The sequence below is a fragment of the Myodes glareolus genome, chromosome 12, assembly GCF_982192425.1.
Source record: "Myodes glareolus chromosome 12, mMyoGla1.1, whole genome shotgun sequence".
Lineage (NCBI taxonomy): Eukaryota > Metazoa > Chordata > Mammalia > Rodentia > Cricetidae > Myodes > Myodes glareolus.
Genome location: NC_142037.1, coordinates 26,458,049 through 26,484,566, shown reverse-complemented (window position 1 = coordinate 26,484,566; position 26,518 = coordinate 26,458,049). Strand labels below are relative to the sequence as shown.

Sequence of the window (26,518 nt, the reverse complement as noted above, 5' to 3'; positions counted from 1 at the left end):
AATTGACTCTTGGGCATAAAAAGGAATGGAAGGTACTGGCATCATCCCAAGAGAGCAACCTATTGTTCATTACTGAAGGCAGAGGAACTGATGTCCTGAAGGTCTGGTGTACGGGGTTATAATGGTCATCTTTATTTTTGTTCTTAATTCCATGCTGTGTTTGAACTGTCCCTGAGGTGAATTCATTGTTTCTGTATGTTGAAGCCAAGGTGTATGTTCCCCAATGCATGTGTTGAAACTCTACTCCTTCTAACTTGTAGTAGTACAGTTGGGTGGCTGGACCTTTAGTTGGTACTTAGGTCATAAGGACAGACCTCTCTCCAATATGGGCGCCCTGATTACAGGGACCAGATGAATGAAGCCCCTTTGACCCTTTGCTCTGTCTCAAGAAGCAATGAGAACCCACCATTCTAACCCAGACCTGTCCATGTTGACATCTTTTTCTCAGCTACCAGGATCACAAGAAAGGTTGTTGATAGATTACCCAGCCTCAGGCTTTTAACTATGTGGGAAAACAAAAACAAAAACAAAAACAAAAGCAAAAGGAATCCCTTCAGTAAGAAGGATCCAGAAAAGAACACAAAAAGATAATTGTAACAAACAAACACCCGGTGACCCCGAATATCCCTGTGACAAAACATGGGAGGGCAGACTTCAAGCAAGGACCCATGATGTGAAATTATTTACACACTGACTTCCCATTCAAATCAATAGGGAAAACAAATGCAAAATGCACACATGCTGTCCAAGGACACACTCTGTGTCCAAGGAGAGTCAAAGGTCCTGCTGTGGGTTGCAAAGATGGCAATGATGCCCTTCACGGGGAAAGGGCACGTCCTGCCCAGTGTGGAGTCTGAGTAGCTTCTTGTGACACAGAACTGAGCGTGAGATTTAAGAGCCGACAGCTACAGGCCCAGGAGGTGGCAAATGAGGAGCCACACTGAGAATCCATCTGTCTGACTGCAGCAGGTAAACACCTCCGAAGAAGAAGGGAAACAGCCAACAGAGAAGTGTAGTTGGCAAATGCAAAAAGTTGGGTCATGAAGAAAATGTCGATTGAATCATAGCATATTCTTCCCTGGCATACAATGAAAACTAGTTGATGGCAGGGAGCCGCTGTCGAGGAAAGCGACTCCTAGGAGACATGAACAGTTTTCCCTGACAGAGGTAGTCCCTTTGCTTTGTTACCTCAGGTGGTCTCTGGGACAAAGCCTGCTCTTTCACTTGGACAGCAATGTCTCACAGCAGTGGCTGATGACCCTGGCTGACCCTTAGAAGACTTTAAAGAACAAGAACAACACAGCAGAATGTCTGGTGTAAATCCAGGCCGCTCTGTTGCTTCCTCTCTGCTTCCCAATGCCATCCACCACTGTTGTCCCTGCCATGTGTCAGAGCATCCTTAGATGACCATCATCTTTGAAGCATCATCTTTGAGACATCATCTTTGAGGCACCGCTGTTCTCCCTGCCCCATGTTAGAGCATCCTTAGATGGCCATCATCTTTGAGGTACCACACTTCTGTGGTCATGATACCTCTAGTACCCAAGTTTAGTAGTAAACGATCTTTTGAGAAAAAAAAAAAAAGACTGTTAAGGGGATGGCGTGAGGGGCACTGAGGAAGTGACATAAGTGGGTCACTGTTAGTCACACTGGGCTGCCTGGGAATCCGAGCACCTCTTATAAGGAGACAATGGCTGTTGGGTGGGGACAGATCATGTTTACAGTTAGAACTGACACACAGCAACAAAAGGTCTTTTGAAGGTGGGGGCTGGAGAGAAGACAGCTAAGGGTTAAGAGTACTGACCAGTCTTGCAGAGGACCCACGTTCCATGTATCCAAATGGTGGCTCACCCTCTGTGACTCCGATTCCAGGGGATCTGAACCCTCTTCTGTCCTCTGTGGGCACTGTGTGCATGTGGTACACACATATTCACACAGACAAAATACTCATGTGCATAAAAAACAAATGAAGTTTTCTCTAAGGGTTTTTAAAAGGTTAGAGTTAAGCAGTAAAGTTCAGAGAGGGGAGAGGAAGCAGGCGGGCAAGGAGGAAGAGGAAGTGGGCGGGCAGAGGAGGAAGAGGAGGTAGGCCAGCAGAGGAGGAGGCACCAAGCATTTTAAATGCCTGGTTTTTCAGGAACTATTCTGATCGATTTCTTCCTTAACCTGTTAGTTGCATTTGTCTTGATGGTTATGCTCCATGCTGTCCCTGAGATCCTGACTGCCAACCAGACATAAGAACTGCTGCCCACCAAGTCACTTAATAGAGCGCTAACATCTGTTCCCTACGAATGATGCCAAGGCACGCATTCACGGCCTACGTGAGAATATCATAACTCCTTCAAGGTCAGGGAGGAAGCTTTGACATTTCAGGAGGCATCCTATTTTCTCTTCTGAAATCGAAGTCTTCTTTTTCTTTTAGTCTTTCTTATACCTCTTATATCATCAGCATCCTGAAGATTCCTCATTTATTCTAAGTGTATTTGTACTCTGTCTTCCCCAGCAGTACTGAATTAGGCTTTTATCCTAAACCTTATTCCCCAACTTCCTCCAGCATACCATGATAAATATAAAATATATACATTTAGTAATCTAATAATCAGTCTAATTTTTATTGATATGTAAATTCTCTATGGAATCTGAATTCTGAGCTGGGTAGGTAGTTCACGTGGTAGAGATGTTGCCTAGCATGGACAAAAATCCCTGAGTTCAATCCTTAATTCCCCATAAGCTAGGCATGGTTGTTTAGAATAGTGATTCCAGCACTCAAAGTAAAGGAAGAGGCTCAGAAGCTCATAGTCATCCTGGGATTCATGAGTCTCTGTCTCAAAAAAGAAACAAGTTAGAAAGACTGGAAAAGAATCAGCCAGGATCTTGCTGTGTAGTCTAGGTCATCTTCAGACTTGTAGCCATCTTGACACAATGGTCTCTGGTCATTTTCTACTCTTACCTCTTGAGAATGTTTTCTTCTACAATGGTCTTGGGGATGGTTGGTTTCAATTATCTATTTGACTCAAACAAGAATGGCTTGGGAAGAGAGTCTCAATGAGGAGTTGTCCATGGTGTGTTGACCTGTTTCTGGGAGATTGTCTTAAGTAATTGATGTGTGAAGACCCATCCCACTGTGGAGGGACTATTCCCTAGGCAGGGATTCCTGAACCATATTGGAGAAGAGGAATTTAGCTGAGCCCAAGAAAGTGAGTATGTATTTATTTCCCTTTGCCCTAGACTGTAGCTATACTGTGACTGACTGTTTCAGGTCCCTGCTGCTTTAACTGCTCCACAATAATGGACAGAAAACAGAAATTGTGAGCTACAATAAATTCGTTTTCACTTGTTACTTTTTGTCAGGACGTCTTATCAGAGCAATAGAAACGAAGCACGAACACTCCCTTGGGTCATTGTCCATTCTCACCCTGGAGATTGCTCCAGGTCATGGCTCCACTTGTCTTCCACATTGCGCTCTAAGATTCATATAATTGGATTTAACAGAGATCACATGGTCTGGTGAACTGAGGACATGTCAGCATGAGATCCAGGTAACATCAGGGAATGCATGTGTCTCAGAAAGCTGGTCCCATATCTTAAAGACTCTCTGAAAGCTGTAATAAGTGAGGTGGGATGGCTTGCTGGTTCCGTGAGAAACCCTGTCACCGCTCCAGTGGCGGTGGGATCTGGGAGAACGGGGCTGATAAATGAGGCGGACTAAAGTCTCATGCAGTAGTCAGCTCTAGTCAGAGCATCAGTTTATACTCTGAGGCTGAAGAAGAATCACGTGAGTAAAGGGCACAACCACAAGAACAAGCCACATGTAGCAAAAACAGGCTTTTCCATAGAGGCATAGACATTTAATTGAGTTATGCCAGCAAGCAATAATTAATAATTTGAAGTAAACTCACTCCTATCCAGTATACCTAGGAGGAACACAAAAACACATTCCAAGAACAATTCTGTGTTTTGAAGAAACTGAAGTCACAAGACTCTTGTTTTCTCAGGGTTTTCTCACAAGCACTCAGAATTCTCCTCACATGGTTCCGTTCCTGAATGATTTCTGACAAATCCCTATCTGAGAGACAGAGAGACAGACAGAGACAGAGACAAAGATACACACACACACACAGAGAGAGAGAGAGAGAGAGAGACAGAGACAGAGATAGAGACAGAGAGAGAGAGAGAGAGACAGAGAGAGAACTACTAAGAAATACCTCTAAGGTCAACCTCTGGCTTCCACATGCATGTGCATATATGTGCATGTACATCCATCAGCACACATGTATACACACAGGATTATGTACTTACTGTATACACACAACACACAAAAATACATTGCAGGGTGTGATATTTTCAGAATATGATAAGTGGCCCATCCACTATGGGGTAGCATCGCATCTCCACATCAATCTACTGCGAAATTAGGCTGCAGGGCCAGAGTTGAGCTGTAGACTTGGGTTGCGCTGTTGAGGAGAAAGGGCAGGACTGGATCCAGGTGAACTAATGAATGGGTGGGTGGGTGGGCGAACAACAGGTTAGACAGGCAAACAGGTAGACAGAAGAACAATTTAAGTAGGCCAACATCATTTGTGGGAATGAAGCCCAGATGACCCAGAACACTTGGGGGTTCTCTGTGTGTTGGTCATTAGTGCACACACTTAGTGTGCAGTGACAGGTCGTGGGCTGTCACAAAGGTGATGCCAGACATTGTCTTCTTTATGGAGCCAGAATGAAAATGTTGGACCCTTTCCTCATCCTGGTGTGTCTAATAAGTCCTCGGACCTGCTTTTTCTGATATGATTTTAATATGCCATGTGTGCCTATAGTCTCAACTCTCCCTGGTAAATCAATGGGTGGCACCCTCTCTACTTCCAGAAATGAGTCATTCATCAGTCTGTGCTTTATGGGTGTGCCAGAAGGATGGTGTTGTTCAAGTGTCCAACCAGCTGAGCACCATCCTCTATTCTCAAAATAGACCCAAAGCTTCTCATGGGGCCCAAACCTTTCGGGACAAGTCACGGTCTAAAAACAACCCACCATTTTATACAACATGGGATAACTTAGGGCCAGGAAGAGCCTGCTCTCAATACCACTTCCAACACCATTTGTCCAAACTATAAGACAGACAGATGGACAGACAGCAGACAGATTAAAGATAGATGTCACTTTCCTAAAAGTCAAAAGTTGGTACCTTTTGTTTAGCAATGCAAATTGGGGCTGTGTATGTCATGTCCTGTACACTTAGCAAGACGAACTGGGGCTGTGTGTGTACTTGGGCATCACAAAATCAAATCAGGAAACCAGGCCCAAGAACGTGTTGACCACAGGAGACTGAGGAAAGATTACAACGCCTTTTCCTGGGCCCCACAAGAGGAGGATCCCTAGCGCTGTGATGGTGATGGCCCTAGTGACCTGTCACCTGACAGCATAGTGTATGCATCAAGAGACCAACAGGCAGAGACTTCCCACTGTCCTAGGGACTTCAGCTCAGCTGAGTGCCTGCTGTTGAGCTGTTGACACAGCCTACTTAAAAGGTCATTTGTCTGTCACTCCATCTGTTCATCTGGACCTAGACCTCTCCAAGGCCTCTTCAGCACACACACACACATACACACACACACACACATACACACATGCACGCACGTACGCACACACGCATGCATGCACGCATGCACATACACACACCTTACTTCTACTTGCTGTGACCAACTCTTGAGTCTGGGTTCAACTCTCACCAGTTGCCTCAGTGTCTCTGGCAGACCTCTGGTACAGCTAGTTACCTGATCGCTGTGGTGCCATTTTTCCCACCCCTACTGGTTCCCCTGCTGCCTCCCAGTCCTCTTGGGAGATCCTTGAACTCTGCAGTGGCCTTTTGAACAATTTTTAGCCATTCTGCACTCTGTGTGTGTGTGTGTGTGTGTGTGTGTGTGTGTGTGTGTGTGTGTGTATTTTGACTGGGGGTGTTTTTGCTGTGTGGTACATAAGGTGTGGTTCAAGAACTAACATATAACATTACTAGTTAAGACAGGAAAATAGAAACTGTTTGGCCTCAGCTGGGTGCCAAAGAAATTAAGATTTGGCAAATTGATGCCAATGAAACAGCGTTATCTAATTCATTGCTAGTCAATATATTCTGATATTGTGGAATGACACAGACATGTCCTGACATACGTCCATTTTTATGGGTCAGTTTGTGCCTTGATTTCTTTTAGGATGTGGTGTTTGGATCGAATTCCTCCCCGTGACATCACTACCAAAACTTCTGATTTTACACTAGGGTTGTCCACACGGAGAAAACTTGAAAGAGAGGTACCAGGATGGAGGCAGTAGCCCTCTAGGCTCTGCAGTGTAGGGCAAGAATGGGGAAAATGAGATGACACCAGGCTGGATCCCAGAAGTATGATGACTGTGCATGGAAGACATGGTGTACTGAATAGGCATGGAAGCCCAGCAGGCTTTCTAGTCCTTTCTCATTAGCCATGGAACCGTGAACACATTAGTTGGCCTTGGAATAGAGTTACTTTAAGGTCTCCTCTATATTTAAAATGTTATAATTCCATTGAAAACATATCACATGTGAGTTTCAGACTTAAGGAAGACCGACATTAGAAACATAAAATTCTTGTTACAATAATCTCAATTACTCTATAAAATCAGACCCACCTCTGAGTCATTCTCACCTGGAGGACTGGATGTAGAAAACTGAAAACATGAAATAATGTTAAGTGTGAGTGGAAAACACACAAAATACTGGGCATGAAAGCCATTCCCAATGTCAAGGGCATGATTACAAACCAACCTACTGACCAATGAAAAGGACGATGGTGACCTTCAGCAGTCGCGGTCAATCAGAACACAGAGTGAGGACTTCAGACCTGTGTTTTCCCATCCGTGTCTGTCTGAAAGGTGAAGGCGGCATCCTTGGCACATAGGTTAAATATTTTGACTAAGAATTGATTGCTGTGCTCTGGTTTTCAGTTTGAATTGTCACAACAGACAATTGTGTGTGGAGGATCCCTGAAAGAGCTCCAAGTGCCCTAGAAATATAAGATTAGCTGATACTGTCCTGGTTTAATTTAAGGCCTGCAGCTGTTCCTGTAGGGAAGCATCGAGTTTCAAACAGTTACGAAGACACAATGAAAATAAATAGAAAGGGAGTCTCCCCAGGACAAAGTAGAAATTAACCACGTGTCCGTGTGGTGCTGCCCGTCTATGCCATGTTTGCTGCTAAGACATCGATCTCAAAACATGTAATTTAGTCTGCCTTAATTCATGCTGCTCGGCAGCATACCAATGACTCAAAGATTAGGATGATTCAGAGGTTGATATATGTGTACCTGATAAAAATTAAATGAACTAATTATTTTTTAAATGAAGACAATTTAGCACCAGATGGTTATATCCACATAATTTGTTAAACAGATGTATTATCTTTCTTGAAAAACATCATTTGTTACATCCACATAATTTGTTAAATGGATGTATTATCTTTCTTGAATAGCATCATTTTAATAAGTAAAGTTTGTTTAGATTCTGTTTCTTATGGTAAACATGATGTAAATTTTTTCTCAAATAATTTTCACTGACAATGGGACTTAAGGAAAGTGTTTTTCAAAGACAGACTGTTTGTTATTGGATAGTTTCCCATCTCTGGGTAAAAAAAGGGAACCCATAAAGCAGGGAAGCCCAAGTTCTGAGCGCCGCGAGCTCCTTCGCAGTGGCTGAGGTGAGGGTCGGCATTAGAGCTCACCAAAGAAACCTACTTACTCTTCTTCCTCAAGACAAAGATGCTTTACAGGAAGTGGGGCAGAGTTTACCTGTCGGGGTGCTGGCTTTGTAGGAATGGTTGGGATTCTGTGTGGCTCTGGCTTGGGTTTGGCACGCGTGAGGGTGCAGGCTGGAATTGGTTCCCAGTTTTAAGAGTCCGAGCGATTGAGGTCACCGGGTAAAATTAGATTCGCCTGTTGCTACAGGAAGGGCAGAAACCTGAGCCAAGAGAGTCCTTTCTCAGGGCAGAGCCAGAAGTCAGTGTCCCGTCACCCTACACAAATGGGAGTTTAATTCTTTCCGTTCCCGCAGAGTTTGGGTCCTCATCTGGAACCAGTTCATCAGTGTGGTTTCTGAGTCGCTAAGGTAAGTAGTCAGTTTCCACTTGGGTTTTATATGATTAATGTGTAACTTATAAAGCAAATAGGTACAAGGTTTCTAACTTCTTTTTCTCCAGTGGCAAAACGGTTAATAGTCTAAAATAAGCTGAATAAATTCTCTCAATTTTATTTTCATTATTAACAAAATCCGGTTCCCCTCTCATTTCGCCTGTGTTGGTCCCAGCAACTCCAGGGACAACCTGTGCTGTGCCCTTAGCGTGGCCGCGCTGCTGACATTCGCAGACTTGTCCTATCAATGTGGCTGTGTCGTGGGATGTTGTCCTAACAATGTGGCTGTGTCGTGGGATGTTGACTCTGACAGTGGAACAGAGAAGTGTGCTCTTTAAAGTCACCTTCAGCTCCACCCAAGTCTTTCTGGTAAACTGAGTCTGCGGCTTCAGACCTTCTGGGTGCTTTTCTTAGAGACACTAATAGGTGAAAATGGGAACAACAGTCAAGGTGTTTTATAAACTGAGAATCAACAGCACAAGAGCCTAGTGTCAAGCCGGCTCCAGAACTGTTCTTGGACTGTTTCCCTCACGAGATTTGGGGGGAGAAAAAAAAGTGATATGCACAGATAAAATCCATCCTGTGGGGTGACTCTAAAGAGGACTGGTGATTTCGACTACTCAGATTAGGGTTGTGTCTTTGTTCCTAAGTTACTATGTGGAGGTTGGAAACTATGAGTTACTTTTAAAGAAAGGAAGAAGGCCGGGGAAAGAACAACAGGACTGGGAGAAAGCTCAGCCCCAGGATGGGGTGAGTCTGGGATCACAGGAACTACAAAAGCCTGGCCTGTTTGCTTTTTGCTCTTTTCTTGGAAATATCTAGATACAAGGAGATCCACTTTGGGAATTTCAAAACTAGTGGTTCAAGAAGAGTTAATTTTGTGGGTTCTAAAATGGGTTGAGATTTTCTTTCAAAGCCAAAGGGACAGCCATATCTCAGACTAGCCAGGTCTGTGATTCTGAAGATGGTCACGTCCAAGTTCCCAAGTGACCTTGACAAAGATGGTAGTTAAATACTGAAAATAACACCCTTCTATCTTGTTCTATTAAAAATATATTTCCTGGGGCTTGAGATACAGTTCTGTGTTACAGAGCTTTCCTAACATGTGAAGTCCTAAGTTCACAACCAGGTAGATGATGATAGATGATAGATGGATTGACAGACAGACAGATAGATAGATGGATAGATAGATAGCTAGATGATTGATAGATAGATAGATAGATAAATGATAGATAGATAGATAGATGATAGATAGATAGATGATAGATAAGCCAAACGGTTTTATATATATATAAAAGGACAGAACCCTGAGGCTAATTCTGCCTCGTCCCCATTCCTTCAGGTCACGCCTTCTTTCTTTCTACCTTCCCCCTCTTCTCCCAGTCAGTATCTGTGTAGCTCGATCCTTCTCTGGCTCTATGACAAAGCCCTATAGTTCAGTTCTTGCGTCTGGGTTCCACTCTATGAGTCGCCTCAGCATCTCCAGCAGAGGAGCTGGTCATCTGACCACTGAGGAGCTTCGTCCTCACCTTATCAGCTCCCATGCTGCTTCCCAGTCCTCTTGGGAGATCCTTGAACTCTGTAGTGGCTTTTTTTTTAACACATTGTAGACAATCTGCAGTGTGTGTGTGTGTGTGTGTGTGTGTGTGTGTGTGTATGTGTGTATGTGTGTGTGTGTGTGTGTGCGTGCGTGTTTACTGTGTGATGCAATAGGTATGGCTTGAGATTTATCATAAGTAATTAAGACTGGAGAAAAAGAAACTGTATTTTTGGCTGTCAAGGAAACAGACTATTGGAAAAAATGAAGCCAATGAAACTACCTAACCTTCAGCTCTATGGCCTTATGACTGCTGTAAAACCTTTGCCACACTTTGTCATTTCTTCCCCTTCAGAGGCCTTTTAATTTTGTCATGATGTCATGTAGGGAATTTTCGGGAGAAGATCATATAGGAGTCTTTTATATTTTGTTAGGAGTAAGTAAAGTCCTGAGTGAATATGTATTGTTTGATAAGGCCCAGCCATATCAAGGACCCTAATGCCTTAGACCCACAGTAAATGGCAAGGCCTTTCTGGGCAAGGCTCAGAGGCATGGCAAAGCCTTGCCCCAGTGGTCTCTGCGTGGGTATTGACACTGTGTGAAGAAAATGTCCACCATTGCTTTCTCTGCCTGCCCTTGGCTGTCCCTACTCAGGGACTCCCTTTCCACTGTGTATAACAGCTCCTTGTTTATCCATGTGTAATAACCCTGCCCTGTCTCACTGTCCAGCTGCATGTAATAGCCCCACCTCTGTCCAATTGCACATCATAAACACACTCTCTCGTGTGAGAGATGCCTTTAGGAAGAGGAGGGTGACCATAAGCCAAGGGCGGTTCAAGGGAGACGTGCCTGTGAGTGTGGTGACCCTATGGAGTCTCCACATCACCTATATACATACAAATGAGACAACTCAGATCCCTCACATTTTATTGTTCTGTATCCAGTTACAATTTAAATAAAATGTTCTGGGGGGGGGGTGTATCTAACGTATTCAGCTTATTCAGTAAGTATTTGCTGAGTTCATACAATAATGACACATGCTGTTCAGGGGCTGGGCCACAACAGAGTGGCCAAACAGTTTGGAACCCTACCTTCTTGGGATTCATATGTGGTGACAAAATCAAGTACAGAAAAATACCCAGATAAAATACAAAGCATCACCTATAGAATTAAGTGATGTGGGGGACAAACTTCAGCAGGAAGGAGCATAGCGCTGTCTCAGCTGGGTGACAGAGCAGTGGCTGCAGGGGGGTGCTGTTACCTGGGAGACCTTCTGAGCAGAGGACAGCTCAGGCAGGAGTCACACTTAGGGTACACATTCACTAAAACCTGTGGAGCTGGAACAATAGGGTCAGGGAGAAGGCAGGAGGAATCCTGCTGGTGGCAGTGAAGGCATGGCGGTGGACTCCCAGACAGAGTTCTGTAAGAGATGGCACAGAGATGGAAAGTTGTGAAAGGCCATCTCAGGGCTGGGGCAATTGTGCATGCACGTTGACTGGAGTTCAGATCTTGAGAATCACAAATGCTTTGGTGAATGTTGGTTGTTTTTTTTTAACGTTTATATTTAGTGTGGGCCAAAGTTTATGTCTGTGCATGTGCATCAGGTCCCCTGGAACTAGCATTACAGAAAACTGTGAGTCATACAATGTGGGTTTGGGGGATCAAGCCTACGTCCTCAGCAAGGGCTTTAAACTGCTGAGTCCCCCTCAATTTTATACCCTGAGTTTTGTCGTACTTTATGGTAGACAGATTAATAACCTCCAAAGATGTCTATACCTAACACTCCAAACCTGGGAATTGCAGGCAGAGACTGTTCATTCACTTCCCAGCTGATAAAACCTGAATAATCACGCAGAAAGCATATTAATTATAACACTGGCCAATGACTCAGGCATATTTCTAGCTAGCTCTTATATCTTGAATTAACCCATTTCTATTAATCTGTGTATTACCATGAGGCTGTGGCTTACCCGGTAAGGTTCTGGCTGATGTCTTTCTTCTTTGACAGCTACACGGCATCTCTTTGACTCTGCCTACTCTCTCTATATATTTCTGTTTGGATATCCTGCCTAGCTTTGCTCTGCTAAGCCTTTGGCTGAAACAGCTTTATTTATTAACCAGTGGTAATAAAACATATTCATAGTATTCAGAAGGGAATCCCATATCATCTCTCCTTTTCTGTCTAATTAAAAAGGAAGGTTATAACTTTAACATAGTAAAATTACATATAACAAAATAGATATCAAGCAAGAATTACTAAATTTCAATATTTAGTCATCTATCCTATCTTTGTGAATCTAAAGTTTTATAACTAATTTATTTATTATCATAACTAAGGAAAACTGTAATTAAAACTATCTAGTCTTCAACTCCATCAAAGACCCAAGAGAAATATAATATTACCTAAGTTAACAGGAAGCACATTATAAGCAACTTCTAAAACTCTGGAATTGACAGAGACATCTCACTGCCTTGGACAGTCCCCCAAAGTTCTTCTGTAGTGGTGGGGCATCCATCTTCAGCCTACAGGCCCATAGTATCTGGAATACCTTTCCATGAAGCAGGAAATTTGAAAGACCTACACTGGCAGTTTGTCAGTCACTTTCTTCTGTGTCCTACAGAATGTCTGGCAGACTCTTTCATGAAGCAGGAACCCTGAAGGATTGTTGCACCTTCTTTAGGCAATTCAGCAGTCATTTTTCTGTGGGTCCTGCATGTCCATTTTAAATAGCATGCCATCAAGCAACCAGGCAAAGGCAATTTCTTGCCCAAATGGCTAGCAAACTCCATAAGGAGACTCTCAAAGCCCATCTTCCACTTGAAGTAATTGGTGCTGCCAGGAGCCGAAATGTCTCACTGTTGAGAAGACTCTAAGTTCTTAAAACATTTTAAGTGCCGTTTTCTGTAGGTCTTTGAAGTGATAAAGATTATCTAACTGAAATACATCTCTATATATCTAGAAAACCTAACTAACATGACTATAAGTTTGACTATTATAAATGACTACCTATTAATCTGTAATTTTTAATTATATATTACATTTAAAATGAGCTGCGTAAACATACTTTAAACAAGAGTAGAAATATATACACACAGTGTAACCAAATAGACCTGAAATTTGTATCAATAAACCAAAATCCATACTAATGCTAAGTATTTATCTCTATATAATATCCCTCATTAAATAAAAATAAACATTTGCAAACAATCATTTTGGGAATTTGTGCATTGTTTTCTCCAAACTGCTCCCTGCTATCTGTTGAGTGAAGTATTTTTAGGATTCATAGAGATCTTTTGGGGGGGCTCTTGTTCCATCAAACCACATTAGCCTGAATGGAATCCACAGGTTCTCATCTTCTTTGAAAACAAAAGCAGAACTTTTTTCCAAAGCATCATATCCTTAGTCTCAAATTTTGAAGTCAAGATACCTTTAAAAACATATATGTTGGTTTAGTTTAGCAGCCTCCAGAATCAAATGTTTCTTTGCAGTCAAAAAATTCAAAGAAAACACAATAAGATGTATAATCCAGACTCTCTGTGGATATTCCATCTTTATGTGGCATATTTTTCTTTACACCTTTAATCTATTACTTTTACTGTCTCTTTAAAGACTTCAATTTATTTTTAAAACTACTTACTTCTTTTTATAACTGTCTATACTCTTTTTCCTCTCTCTCTCCCAAGCCAACATATATTTATCCAACACTGTGACCCATTCAGAGGTCTTATTGCATACCTGTAATTATTTTCTGACCAAGAGCACTTTTAAAAAATGTTAAGTATACATGGCTAGGACCAGGAGTTGGCCTGTCTATTTGTTTCACCATGTCCAAAATGGTGGAGTCATGTTCACCACCACTTGGCCATGCTCACTGCCCCAGCTCCAGGGGCACAAAGGGTCTATGTTGCCATTAAGCAATTAGTAACAAGCTGCTCACAAACCCCATTTAAGTGCAGGACCTCCTGAAAGAGCCAGAGCTGTTCGTGTGACTAGCATGAACCAGGAAGCCTCCTTTTAAAGGAACCATTCCTCTGCTGGCCACCAGAAATCAGAGCCTACCTGAGAAAATGCTGCTACTACAAAGTCATGCTTAACTCTGCTCTTTGGTGTCTAGAATTCCTTCCCAAACTCTCTCGGGTTTTATGTGGATGTAGTTGTCCCATGTTGGCACTCCACCCTGTAGGCAGAGACTGCTCATTTGTTTCCCGGCCTCTCAGACCTGAATAATCACACAAAAACTATATTAATTATAATAGTGTTTGGCCAGTGACTCGGGCATTTTTCTAGATAGCTCTTACATCTTAAATTAACCCATTTTTATTAATCTGTGTATCATCACGAGGCTGTGGTTTACCAAGTAAGGTTCTGGCTGGTGTCTTTCTCCTTCATTAGCTACTTGGCATCTCTTTGTTGCCACCTACTCTTTCTATATATCTCTGTTCAGATATCATATCTTGCTTTGCTCTGCTAAGCCATTGGCTGAAACAACTTTATTTATTAACCAGTGGTGAGAAAACATATTCACAGCATACAGAGGGGAATCCCACATCAGGGAATGTCTCAACCTTTCATGGAAAAAGGAATTTGGTATATGTGATAGTGCTGGCTCTTGAGGTGGAAAAGTGACCCTGAGTTCTCCAGGGAGTTCAAAGCCAATACAAGGTAGGATTTAGGGTTTGGGCAGGGATGGCCAAGTCAGAGAAGATGTGCAGAAGGAAACAGCATGAAGGTCAGAGATTGGGGCAGATTCTCAGCTAGATCCTCCAGAAAAATGCAGCCAGGTCACATTGAGTTTTGGTCTTGCAGATACGTTTTCTGAACTTCTGACTGCAAGAAACAGCATGTATATAAGCCACTCAGCTTGGGATCATTTGTTACATCAGAGTTGGGAAAGAATGGCAGGGGATATTAGGCAGGATTATAAGGAAGACTGAAGGAGATCGGAGAACAGAACAAATAGCACCCGGTAAAGCTGCCAACACTAGGTGTCCAGAGGAAGCAGGGTCAGTCCTGAAGACTTGGAAATTCTTTGTGACAGAAACACACTTCTACATTGTCACAACATGGGGGAAGAGCACTAAGTTAAACACAGACAAAGAATTATCTGGACATCTTTCGTTTTCAATATGGCTGCTTCCAAATCACCCCTAAAAATGAACATACACCCCATGCACGAGGTGTCAGAGAGGAGACCAGCTCGAGTGCTATGCACATGTGCCATTTCCAGTCAGGGTCATCATCACTCATGACTTTCATGGACCTTTTCCTTGACTTTTTTTTTATATTTGGTGTAAAGGTAAAATAAAGGATTTATTTTTTACCAGAACTCTTTTGTTCACAAAACGATATTTGTAAACATTCACTCTCACAAATATTATAATCTATCTAAACATATGTCAGTTCTTGGCAAAGACAGGTGTTGTAGGCATCCTGTTTAAAACATCATTCATAATTCTGAATCATTTAGGTGAAGAAAAACATAATTTAACTACTCAGAGTCAAATTGAGTAATTACATTAAAAAATATGGATACCAGCTTGATTTTTCTTCCTTTTTTGATAACTTGGCTTTAAGGTTGATGCTTCAATGTCAAGGTCAGCTCTGCAGCAATTTGAAAGCCACAAGTGTGTGTGTGCGTGTGTGAGTGTGTGTGTGAGCATGTGTGTGCACGTGTGTGTGAGAGTGCGTGTGTGTGCAAATGTGTGTGTGTGAGTGAGTGTGTGTGTGCCTGTATGTGTGTGTGAAAAATTATGGCCATTGGATTTTAAGTGAATTGGTCACATCCAAATTATTTTTAATGACAAGTTAAATATTGGTTGAAACAGTATGACATGTTTCAAAGTACTAGTACACCTCTCTCTCTCTCTCTCTCTCTCTCTCTCTCTCTCTCTCTCTCTCTCTCATTTGTTCTTCCTTTGAGACAGAGCTTTATGCATTTGACCTTGAGCTCCCTATATAACCAAGAATTCATTTTATTCCTCCCCCTGCACTCCAGAGCCCTGACATTACAGGTGTGCACACCATACCCAGATTCTGGCCTCTTTTTTAAAAATTATCACTTCTAGAAATTTAAGTTTGGGCTAAATTTGTTTTCTAGACTCATAATAAATCAGTACTGGCAACTAAGTTCTCTCTCCTCCCCTCTTCTGTCCCCCTGCCTCCTTTACTCCCCTAGAAGATGGTACGAGAACAGTACACCACAATCACGGAGGGCACCCACATAGAGAGACCCGAGAACCAGCACGTCTACAAGATCGGGATTTACGGCTGGAGGAAGCGCTGCCTCTACCTATTTGTTCTTCTCTTGCTCGCCATCCTTGTTGTGAACCTGGCTCTTACCATCTGGATTCTCAGGGTAATGTGGTTTTCTCCGGTGAGTACTGTCTTTTCCTGAGCACGCTCCAGACAGGCTGGATCATTGCCTTAATAGTGCGTGGAGAGATACTTTCTGTCTTTCTCAGGATTTTCGTAGCTTACTGCCATTGTTCTCTGACACACTGTAAACTACAGTGTGCTGATTTTTTTTTGGAGGGGGCTATGCATTATATTTTTCATTAGTTATTTTCTCTATTGGGTAGGAAAATCCTACTCTTGAATTTGTGGTTGATTGAGTCAAGCTATCTCAAAGGTCATTTGTAGAATGTGATCTATAGAACTATGTAAATCACAGATTTTCCTAGTGTCATCAGTCCTCTAGGCTTAGTGTTTCACACCTGCCCTCATCTACTTAATTACCGGGATGAAATACCTGATGCAGAAATATGTTTGCTTTTAAAGAAGATAATTTTTGTTTTTCATTCAGTTTTTGTTTAATTTTCCTCCTTTTCTTGATAATTTTATGGATGTATACATTAGAATATGATCATATTTTTCTTATCTTCCCCCTCCAACTCTCTCCATATCTCTCTTAACAGATCCAACTCCCAATTTCATGTCATTATTTTTATAGCTCACTAACTCCAATTAGTGCTGCGCACACATACAGGGATGTGGGGAGCATGGGAAATCTACCTACCAACAGCCACATACAAGAAAGAGTGATTCTCTCTCCCTCTGCAGTTATTCACTGCTATAGTTCCTCAGGAAGGGTTGTGGCCCTGAGGTCATCTACCCATCTATGCCAGACTTTTGGCTGGCTTGGTCTCGTACAGATAACTACAGTGGTTGTGACTTTCTCAGTGCTCGGCACTCCTCCCCATCCTCCAGCTCTTCCCTTCTTCCGGCCACCCCTTCCCTGATGCTGCCCAAGCCATTTGGGGGGCGGGGACTTTATAGAGATGTCCCATTTAGAGCTGAGTCTAAAGAAAAGTGGTTTATTCCGCTCACACTGTTGGAGGTTTAAGGGCTTAGATTCAGCTCTAATGGGGACCTGAAGATGCCTGGCGGGAATGCAAGAATGCATGTGACAGGGAGCATCACATCAGCAGGCAAAAGCCAGCCAGGCTGGGTGGGGCCCAGCTGGGTTTTGTTTGTTTGTTTGTTTGTTTTGTTTTTTATCACAATCCTCCTATGGAGCTAACCAAGGGCTCCAGACAAATATCTCAGGTACAAGTTGCCATTGACCCCAGAACCTTCCATGTGGACCTACTCCTTAAAAGTCCAAAAAGCTGCCACCCCAATTGCCAAACTTCTCACAAAGGAAGCCTTGGAGCAGTGGTTCTCAACCTTCCTAATCCTGTGACCCTTTAATACAGTTCCTTCTGTTGTGATGACCCCATCCAAAAAATTATTTTCATTGTTATAAGTAACTTTGCTACTCTTATGAATCTTAATGTAAATATTGGATATTTCTGATAATCTTAGATGACCTCTATGAAAGGATCATTCAACCCCCAATGGGGTTGTGACCCACAGGTTGAGAACGACTGCCTTGGAGGGACACACTTACACCATGCCCAAGCCAGAGCAGCCCAACATTTGCATGTTTTAAACACTCTGATCTGATGCGCGTGAATACTAGACAAACACTTCAATATTCACAGCAGATTTAGTAAATAAAATACTAACAGTCTGAAAGAATTTATTCTATTTTAAGCATTCTCATTTGTTAAAAATAATTGCATAATTTTCTTTGCCTTGATATTTCAGGTACACTTTGTTTTGTAGAGCCGGGAGTTGAACACAGGGCCGTTTGCATGTTGGGCAAGTGCTCTACCATTAAGCTATGTCCCAAGAAGTCCTTGTTTTGTGAATTTGTGGATGGGATTCTATAAATTAAATCCATTAATTTAGAATTAATTAATTTATGTAGAATACATTAACTTGGCAAGACAGATCCAGTGAGATAAAAATACTCTGCCAAGAACTTCACATTTAGTCAGAGTGCTCTTTCCAAGAAGGGCAGTCATCATCTGTGGTTCAGTGAGAAATGCACTCAGGGAATCCTGCCTATTCTGTGCCCTTATTTCTGTCCTGCCATGGTTCTAGTCAATACCATTGCTCTTCTCACATAATAAACATTTGTGTTTCTATATTGTGGTAAAATACTCATAAAATTAAAATCATAGCTTGAAAAACATTTTTGAATAACATTTAATATAGAGAACTATAAGTGTATTTACTATAAATATATTAGAAATTATTATAAATTACATGTAAGTTGACATTACAAATATGAGTATATTTAACATTAGACAGTATAGGATATGATTTATGGGTCAGAATTTGTAAAATAATATCTGTGTAGCAGCATGATGGTACTAAGTATCAATGCCCAGCCATGACAGTACTGGGTACCAATGCCCAGCCATGATGGTACTGGGAACCAATGCCCAGCCATGATGGTACGGGTACCAATGTTCAGCCATGATGGTACTGGGAACCAATGTCCAGCCATGACGGTACTAGGTACCAATGTCCAGCCATGATGGTACTAGGTACCAATGCCCAGCCATGACGGTACTGGGTACCAATGCCCAGCATCCCTTTATGCAGGCAGGACATCTGGACATGTACTAGTTACTTTTCTGTTGCTATGATAAACACCATGACTGAGGCTGCAGATGTATGCTTCTACCCTTTAACTCTTTTGCTCTTTACTTTTTGGGAATCCACCACCCAACTCCCAAATAAATACACATGGAGACATAATCCTTTCTTACGAATGCTCAGCCTTAGCTTGGCTTGTTTCTAGCCAGCTTTTCTTACCTTAAATTACCCCGTCTATCTTTTTGCCTCTGGACTGTTATCTGTTTCTATTTCTGTATACCTTATCTTTCCTTCTTATTCTGTGTCTGGCTGTGTTGCTGGATGACTGGCCTCTGACATTCTCCTCTTCTTGCTCTCTTGCTTCTCTCTCTTTTCCAGATTTCTCCTTTTATTTATCCTCTCTGCCTGCCAGCCCCACCTATTCTTTCTCCTGCCTCGCTATTGCCTGTTCATCTCTTTATTAGACCATCAGGTGTTTCAGACAGGCAGAGAATCACAGCTTCCCAGACTTAAACAAAGGCAGCATAAACAAAAGCAACACATCTTTACATGATTAAACAAATGTTCCACAGCACAAACAAAAGTAACACATATTAAAATAACAGTCTGCAGCACAGGGAAACTTATGGAAGAGTCTGGAGTAGCCAGAGTCTAACTTCAGCTAGCCACGAAGCACTGAAGGTTGCTTTAAATGCTATAGCACACAACAAAGCACACTCTGGGTGCACACTACCGCTTCACAGCCGTGCGGTTTATAGAACTAATTTGTACAGATTTCTACGACAACGCACATCTTGGACAAAGAAGGCGGTATCGACTTCAGATCCACCTCATGCGGGGCACAGGCTGCATTCTCCACCACGTTCCATGTCTGAGGTGGTTTTCCTCCCACAGGAATGCGTTACTGGCGGTGTGTGAGCAGGGTCTTTAGTGCTGACCTTAACAGAGTGAGACATGCTACCATTCACATTTGTGGGCTCAGAAGATAAAAGACACAAAGTCCTAATCCACAGAAGATGCTGGGTCCTAATCCAAAAATATTGAGCATCACCTGGCCTTTATACCTGCAGTGGAGTGGCATTCACCATACAGGTTGCATGGGTATAAGCTTGAGTCTTTGCTTTGAAATATCATAGCGCCGAGACTACAAATTGTTTATTAATTCACACTTTAATTTTTTCTGTCTTGAAAACTTTTAACCTGATATTTCTGCTTTTAAATTTCATTTGATTGTGGTAAGAAAGTATTATCAGTTCTACTCACGAAATTTGTAGGTATAAAATAGAATCTCATCAACAATAGGTATGTTTGAATTAGCACATCTGTAGGCTTTATCTGTGTTGTTCACTGACCTGAAAATTCATAGGTTTTTATCAATCATCCCATTTCCAAGTCCCCAGCCCCTGTAAGGACCATTCTAGTGCTCAGTCTCTTGAGTGTGGCTGTTCCGAGATCTCACGCATACGTGACAGTCATGCCACATGTGTCCTTCTGTGTCTCCTAGATGCGTAGTTTGTTTCCACATCTTTGCCACCCTGGGTGTTGCTAAAACTAACATGAGTGCACAGATAACACCCCTCGGTCCTAATTTCTACCCTTAATGACAAACTACCTAAAAGGGAAATCAGAAAACAATCTTATTTTCAGTGGCATCTGAAAGAATAAAATATCCAGTGAAAAGCTAAGGAGGTAAAAGCTTGTTCACTGCAGTTGTAAAACATCGATGAAACAGATGAGAGGAGATCAGAGATCATGTTCACAGGTTACAAAAAAGCTTAATACACTTGGGGCTTTGAATGTTGGCAAGCACCTGTAATTACATATCAGATATCTTGTATATCAGATATTGATTCGTAATGGTAGCAAAATTATAGTTATGAAATAGCAATGAAATAACTTTATGGTTGGGGGTCACCACAACTGTATTAAAGGGTCACAGCAACAGGAAGGGTGAGAGCCACTGTTGAAAGGGGTTCTCCAATTGACCTGGTGTTGCTATGTTCGGGGGTTCCTGGAGAGACTTGGCAGCTTCATGTGGTCCTCACACATAAGGATGCTCAGTTTGCAAAGGGACTTAAACTACTAAACCTGACAAACTGTGTTGGATTCCTGGGAACCCCATTGTCAAGGGAGAGAACCAATTCCTGAAAGCTGTCCTCTGACATCTACACAGACACTGTGGCACAGACGTGCCCACATGCAATCCATCCATCTATGTCTTTAAAATAAAAAAAGACAGTAATAAGATTTTATTTTCTTTTATATGTGCATGGAGTCTTAGATGTTATCATAACATGATTTGTTAAATCATATATGCATCTCCCGAATAGACCTTTATGCTTGCAAAAGGTTTTTTAAACAACTAAAGTTTCAAGTAGACATTTAGGAGAAATACAGAAAAATAAAAGGAATATATAGAAAGGCATGTGTAGTTTTAGTTAGTCCAAAAAGAATGAAAAACAAAACAAGAGAAAATTTCATGTCTCTTTCTTTAACAGATAGGAATGGGTTACTTGCATGTTAAACAAGATGGACTTCGCCTGGAAGGAGAATCAGAATTTTTATTTCCACTGTATGTCAAAGAAATACGCTCCAGAGTGGTAAGAAGACTGTGTTTCACTTTTGAAAAATAAGTAATGGTTAAACACAACAATTCATGGTATATCCTATCTAACACATTCACAGTACGTCCTGTCTAACACATTCACAGTACCTCCTATTTAACACATTCACAGTATGTCCTATCTAACACATTCATGGTATGCCCTATCTAACAACTGGACTGTGGACCTTACTTTACAGAATATGTGCTATAAAGATTTTATTCTTAACTGCTTCAGCTCTGAGTTTAGTAACCTCAGCACGGTGAGCTGTTCAAACACATACATACACACACATGCACACACACACATGCACACACACACACACACACACACACACACATTGGGTAATGTTTAAATGAGGTCAGACATATTTCCTCCAAAGTTTATCATTTCTTTATTGTGGAAACACAAAGTGATGTCTTCTAGCCTTTGAAATGTACAGTGCATCGCAGTCAGCTATGGTCCTGCTGCCACACAGCACTCCCCAGTGTCTTCTTGCTCCTGTTGGGCTATAACTCCTACCCACTAATGACCCACTTCTCCCCTCCCATGCCACCCCACCCCCAGCTTCCTCCCCACTCCCACCCCACCCCTAGCCTCTTCCCCCATCACCCCATACCTAGCCTCCTTTCCCCTCCCACACCACTCCTAGCCTCCTTCACCCTCCCCACCTTCTAAATGACCAGTTTTTTTCAGACCACGAGACTGAAGAGTCCTTCGGGGCTTGTCTTTTTCCTGTGTTAGACTTTTTATTTTTACGGCGGGAACTCTTTGCATTTTGAAAATAAACAGGTGGTATTTCTTGTAGACAATCTAACCGTTCTTGGACTTATCCCCTACAAATGCCTTGAGCATAAATAACAGTGACAACAAAGACTGCGAATGCCTTGGCAAAGATAAAACGCTAATTAGAACCCATTTTCCTCGAGAACTAATCAAAATATTAAGAGCAGCATTTTCAAACATAATAAACTCAAAGGATGATTATAATGTATTCATAAAAGTCAATGCATTTATACCCTGAAAATAATATAATTCTGGTTATTTAAAGCTTTGGCTGCAAGCGTAGAGGATGCCAGGATCTGACGTAGAGAGTGTACATATCAACTATATGCAAACATAAAGGTAGATCGTGCTAATTCTGGAAATCCTTTCCAGGATTCATCTCTGCTTCTGCAGTCCACTCAGAATGTGACAGTCAGCGCTCGCAACCCAGAAGGGGAGGTCACGGGCCGCGTAAAAGTGGGTGAGTGCAACATCCTTACTGCACCACGCTTGTTTCAAGCCCATGCGGAGTGGAAGCAGTTGAACGTTTCCTCTAAAGAGTTGCGAGCTTATTTATAAGTAATACAACATGAGCTTTCCAACCTTCATGCTGTGCACAGAGGACAGTCAGCACTGAGAGACAGAGAGACGGTGTAAAGGTTTGTGTGTGTGGAGGGGGGAGGCATTAAACTTGAAAATAGTGAGGAGAACGATAATGCATGATTATCTAATTAAAGTAAGCTTTATTAAATATTGGCCAGGACAACGGTCACTGGCCAGGTCCATACCCAGGATTCCCGGAAAATGGCATGGAATTAGGTTAGTCAGGTGCTCATAAAGGCAAAGCCCACAAGGTTATGTATTTCCAACCTTCATCCAGTAGGGGGCAATCATCCACCCTGACGTATTTCCTGTCTGCATACCTCCTGCCTAGGTGTTATCAAGCACATTCTGTGCAGTTGGACAACCAACCTTGTTTACAAAAGTGAAAGCCTGTGGCTGGTTATCTTACCTGAACAACAGGCCCCAGCATTCCCAGACGTTATCTGTCCTTGGGCAAGTGGAGCTCGCAGGTTAGAGGCGATTTTTGCTTTACAGATCTCTTAAACAGTCATTTAAAGTTAAAGCAGAACTTCAGCTCTCACACCCCCCACCCCGCCCTTGAGTTGTATCCCAAACCAAATCCTTGACTCTGTGGTGGGTACCTGCACATACTGAGATCTAATAACCATCAGTTTAATAGCACCCAAATAAAAATTTATGTGTGCAGTTAAGGCATTAATGATGCAAGGGCCATTGGGAATTATCAGAAGCCAAAGGGCCAAAGGCTTTGTGATGATTGGCATCATGGTTACCATGAAAATGGGAACTTGTCATTTTTCATCTGGGTTTTTTTTTCTGCAAGTTTTTGGGTCTTGTTTTGTTTTATTGTTGTTTTTTGTTTGTTTCTTTGTTTTGAGTACAGCCTGATTATCCCTAACGAGTCCTGAGTGATTTGCATAGAAACAACATTTTTCTCTTAAAGTCACATGATACCTCCTTGCTCTACATAGAGCAGGTCGAGTGCTCTATCAGATGGGAGAATTATTCCAGAAACTACCTTATAAAGAGGGGACAAACTCAGTCCTACTCAGAGAAACCCCAAACGGAAACGCCCACATTGTAATTGGCATCACAGATGGGCAGGAAATCAGTGATGTACCTTCCTTCACTCAAGGATTCCATGTTTGACAGGAGGACAAGACTAGCAACAGCAATGTTCAGAAAGAACAGCTAACAAGGTTCTGTGGAGCAGAAAATAAAAATGCGTCCATCTCCACTCTCACAGATAGAGAGGAATATTCCTACACTGCATTGTCTCCAGAATGCAGGTGCAAGGAATGTATTATTTTTTATCCAGAGGAAAACCACTGGCACATGATGCATGATTTTAGGGAAAAAAATGAAAAACAGCTAATAATGACGTAACAGATGAGGGTGTTTTCCATTCCCAGGACAAGGCTGAGCAATAATCTTTTATGTTTAAAAGTTGAAAGAGCTGGAGAAATTGCTCAGTGCTTAAGAGTACTTGCTGCTCTTGCAGAGGACCTAAGTTTGGTTGCCAGCACCCTTAACAAGTGACTCACAACTGCTTGTAGCTCCAGCTTCAGGGGCCCCTACACCTTTGTGTGGCCTCTTTGGGAACTCACATACATGTGCGTATGAGCAGGCATACACACACAACAATAACAACAACAACAATGAGCAAATTTTTTTTAAGTTGAAAGGCAACATATTTTGGAAAACAGTAAACGTGACACACAGGAATTTAAATGACGGAGAACTTAATGTTTCAATGGATGTATGTAGGTATAGGGTATGCATCATGTTTCTGTGGCTAGCAGAGACACCTCAGAACAAACACGGTTCTGGTCAAATGATGACTAATGCTATGTTGATAGCTAACTTCATGTTTCAAACTCTAAAATTACTGTACTTAAGAGAACTATAAAGCAAAATTGGAATCCCAGATGTTAAGGGTTGTTAAGGGTTGATATTTGTAAGTTCCTGGTCTTGTCCAATTTTAACAAAATTATTGTTTTACAAGATAATAGGTCATAAGGTCAACCACTCTTTCTGCTTCTATAGAGGAACACTTTTTTGCTCAAGACGACCTTCTGCTTGGCAGAACAGAACTCAGGGTTCTTTGCCTTTATAATCTCTGAAGAATGTGACTGATTCTACATTTGGGGATCCTGAGTCCTGGTGGGTCTCTAGATAACCCAGATGCATAACAGTAACTGTAGCTTCCTCCTCCTCCGCTCAGTTCTTCCTTTCCACTGCCTGTGGGGAGCCGGGAACCCCTTTGCCTTCAGTCTCACCCAGTTTCTCTTCATGGAAATGAGTGGATGCACGTGCAGTGTGTACCATCATTCTTGCAAGACTGAAGCAGTGAGCTTGCACTGCATAAGTTGCCCTATTCTCCCATTTTTTTAATCAGAAAATGTTATGTATCATTCAGAGTCAATATTAATATAACATATATAAGAGATGCTGGTGACCCTGGATCTCAGGATAGAAATATATATCTACCCCAAAGTAAAACCACATTTTCTTTGTTTTTTTGTTTGTTTGTTTGTTTTTTCAAGGCAGAGTTTCTCTGTAGCTTTGGAGCCTGTCCTGGAACTAGCTCTTGTAGACCAGGCTGCCTTTGAACTCACAGAGATCCTCCTGCCTCTACCTTCCGAGTGCTGAGATTAAAGGCTTGCGCCACCACCACCCGGCTAAAACCACATTTTCTTAAGAAAAAGAAAACTGAGCAAACTGGGAGCTTTAATCCCTAACTATATCTGTCACCAAAACATTTTTTTCATTATATTACAAAACATTATTGTGGTAGGTTGGGGAGGTGCATGCCATGGTTTGCCAGTCATATTCCGTAGTTTAGTAGTGCCAGGGCAGTTGTGAAAACAGGGAACGTATGCTGCTTACAACAAACACTTCTAATACCCTGTCCTGATTGGCCCTTCAGGTGCACAAATGGTAGATGTTCAGAGCCAGGGCTTTCAGATCCTTTCTGAAGACGGCAAGCCACTGTTCACCGCAGAGGAGCAGGATGTCGCGGTCGGCACCGGCAGACTGCGGGTCACGGGTACGTGGAGACAGTCGGCTGCAGCGGCATGCATAGCTCTGCTCCGCACTCTGTAAGGGAAAGCACCTGGCTGTTGGTGTTTCTTCCTGGCGCTTCCTTTGACATTCTGTTTGTATTTGAAGGACGATGCCTTCCTCATAGAGTTTTGCTCACCTTCTTATTTCTCCTTTGTCTCTTTTCTGGTCACCGGAGCCAACAGCTGACACAGCTTTCTGTAGAGTTCACATATCTGTCTGATCCCCATTATCCCAGATACTTGGATACCCCATGTGCCTACAAGACAACCTTTCCTCTGGTTGATTCAAAAGTGGAACCGAGCTCTCACTGAGTTTACCTTCAGTATAAAAAAATCCAAATGACAAACATTTCCGGAACCTCATTGTAACTTGCTTGCTATGCTTCTGGAAGACGAGAGGTGCAAACAGACAGGTGTGTTTAAGCTGCTTCCAGAGCTTTTCTGTACTAATCAGATCAGCAATAGCCTCTTCTCTCACGCAGTGTTACCAGGATGTAGATCCAAGCCCTGATATATGATTTTATGTGACATATGCATCATTCCCAAGCACACTCCAAAGTGATGACCTAATGTTGCAGACTTTGCTGAGGAAGCACCAGCTTCCTTTCTTTCCAAACCATACTGGGAAAACCAGAGATGAGTAAGTGAAGCCAGTGGCGGGGGCGGTGGGGTGGGAAGGGAGGCATGTGCCTGTAGTCTAAACACTCAGAAAGCAGAGGCAGAGGATCACAAATTCAAGACCCGGGCTACATGGTGAGACCTGTTCTCTCCCTCTCCCTCTTCTTCTCCCCCCTCCCCACACTTACTGCTTAGTAAGTAAAAGAGCAAGTCGCTAAGTATCTGACATAGAATCCACTAGTATATATGGTTTGACTCATCTGCTTTGGAAT

The 26,518-nt window shown here is 42.3% G+C and overlaps 1 protein-coding gene across 2 annotated transcripts in view; it reads left to right on the top strand.

Annotated features, from left to right (window-relative positions):
• Window positions 1–7,963: 7,963 nt before the first annotated feature.
• Sgcg (sarcoglycan gamma) overlaps window positions 7,964–26,518 on the top strand; it is a 36,510-nt gene continuing 17,955 nt past the window's right edge. The window contains exons 1-5 of one of the 2 annotated variants that reach the window (XM_048447901.3): window positions 7,964–8,124; window positions 15,864–16,058; window positions 21,112–21,213; window positions 22,375–22,462; window positions 25,493–25,612. In XM_048447901.3, the coding sequence (XP_048303858.2) occupies window positions 15,864–16,058; window positions 21,112–21,213; window positions 22,375–22,462; window positions 25,493–25,612 (505 nt within the window). In that variant the 5' untranslated portion in view covers window positions 7,964–8,124. Of the gene's footprint in view, window positions 8,125–15,860; window positions 16,059–21,111; window positions 21,214–22,374; window positions 22,463–25,492; window positions 25,613–26,518 lie in introns of both variants that reach the window. The other variant, XM_048447893.3, reaches the window with a different exon arrangement.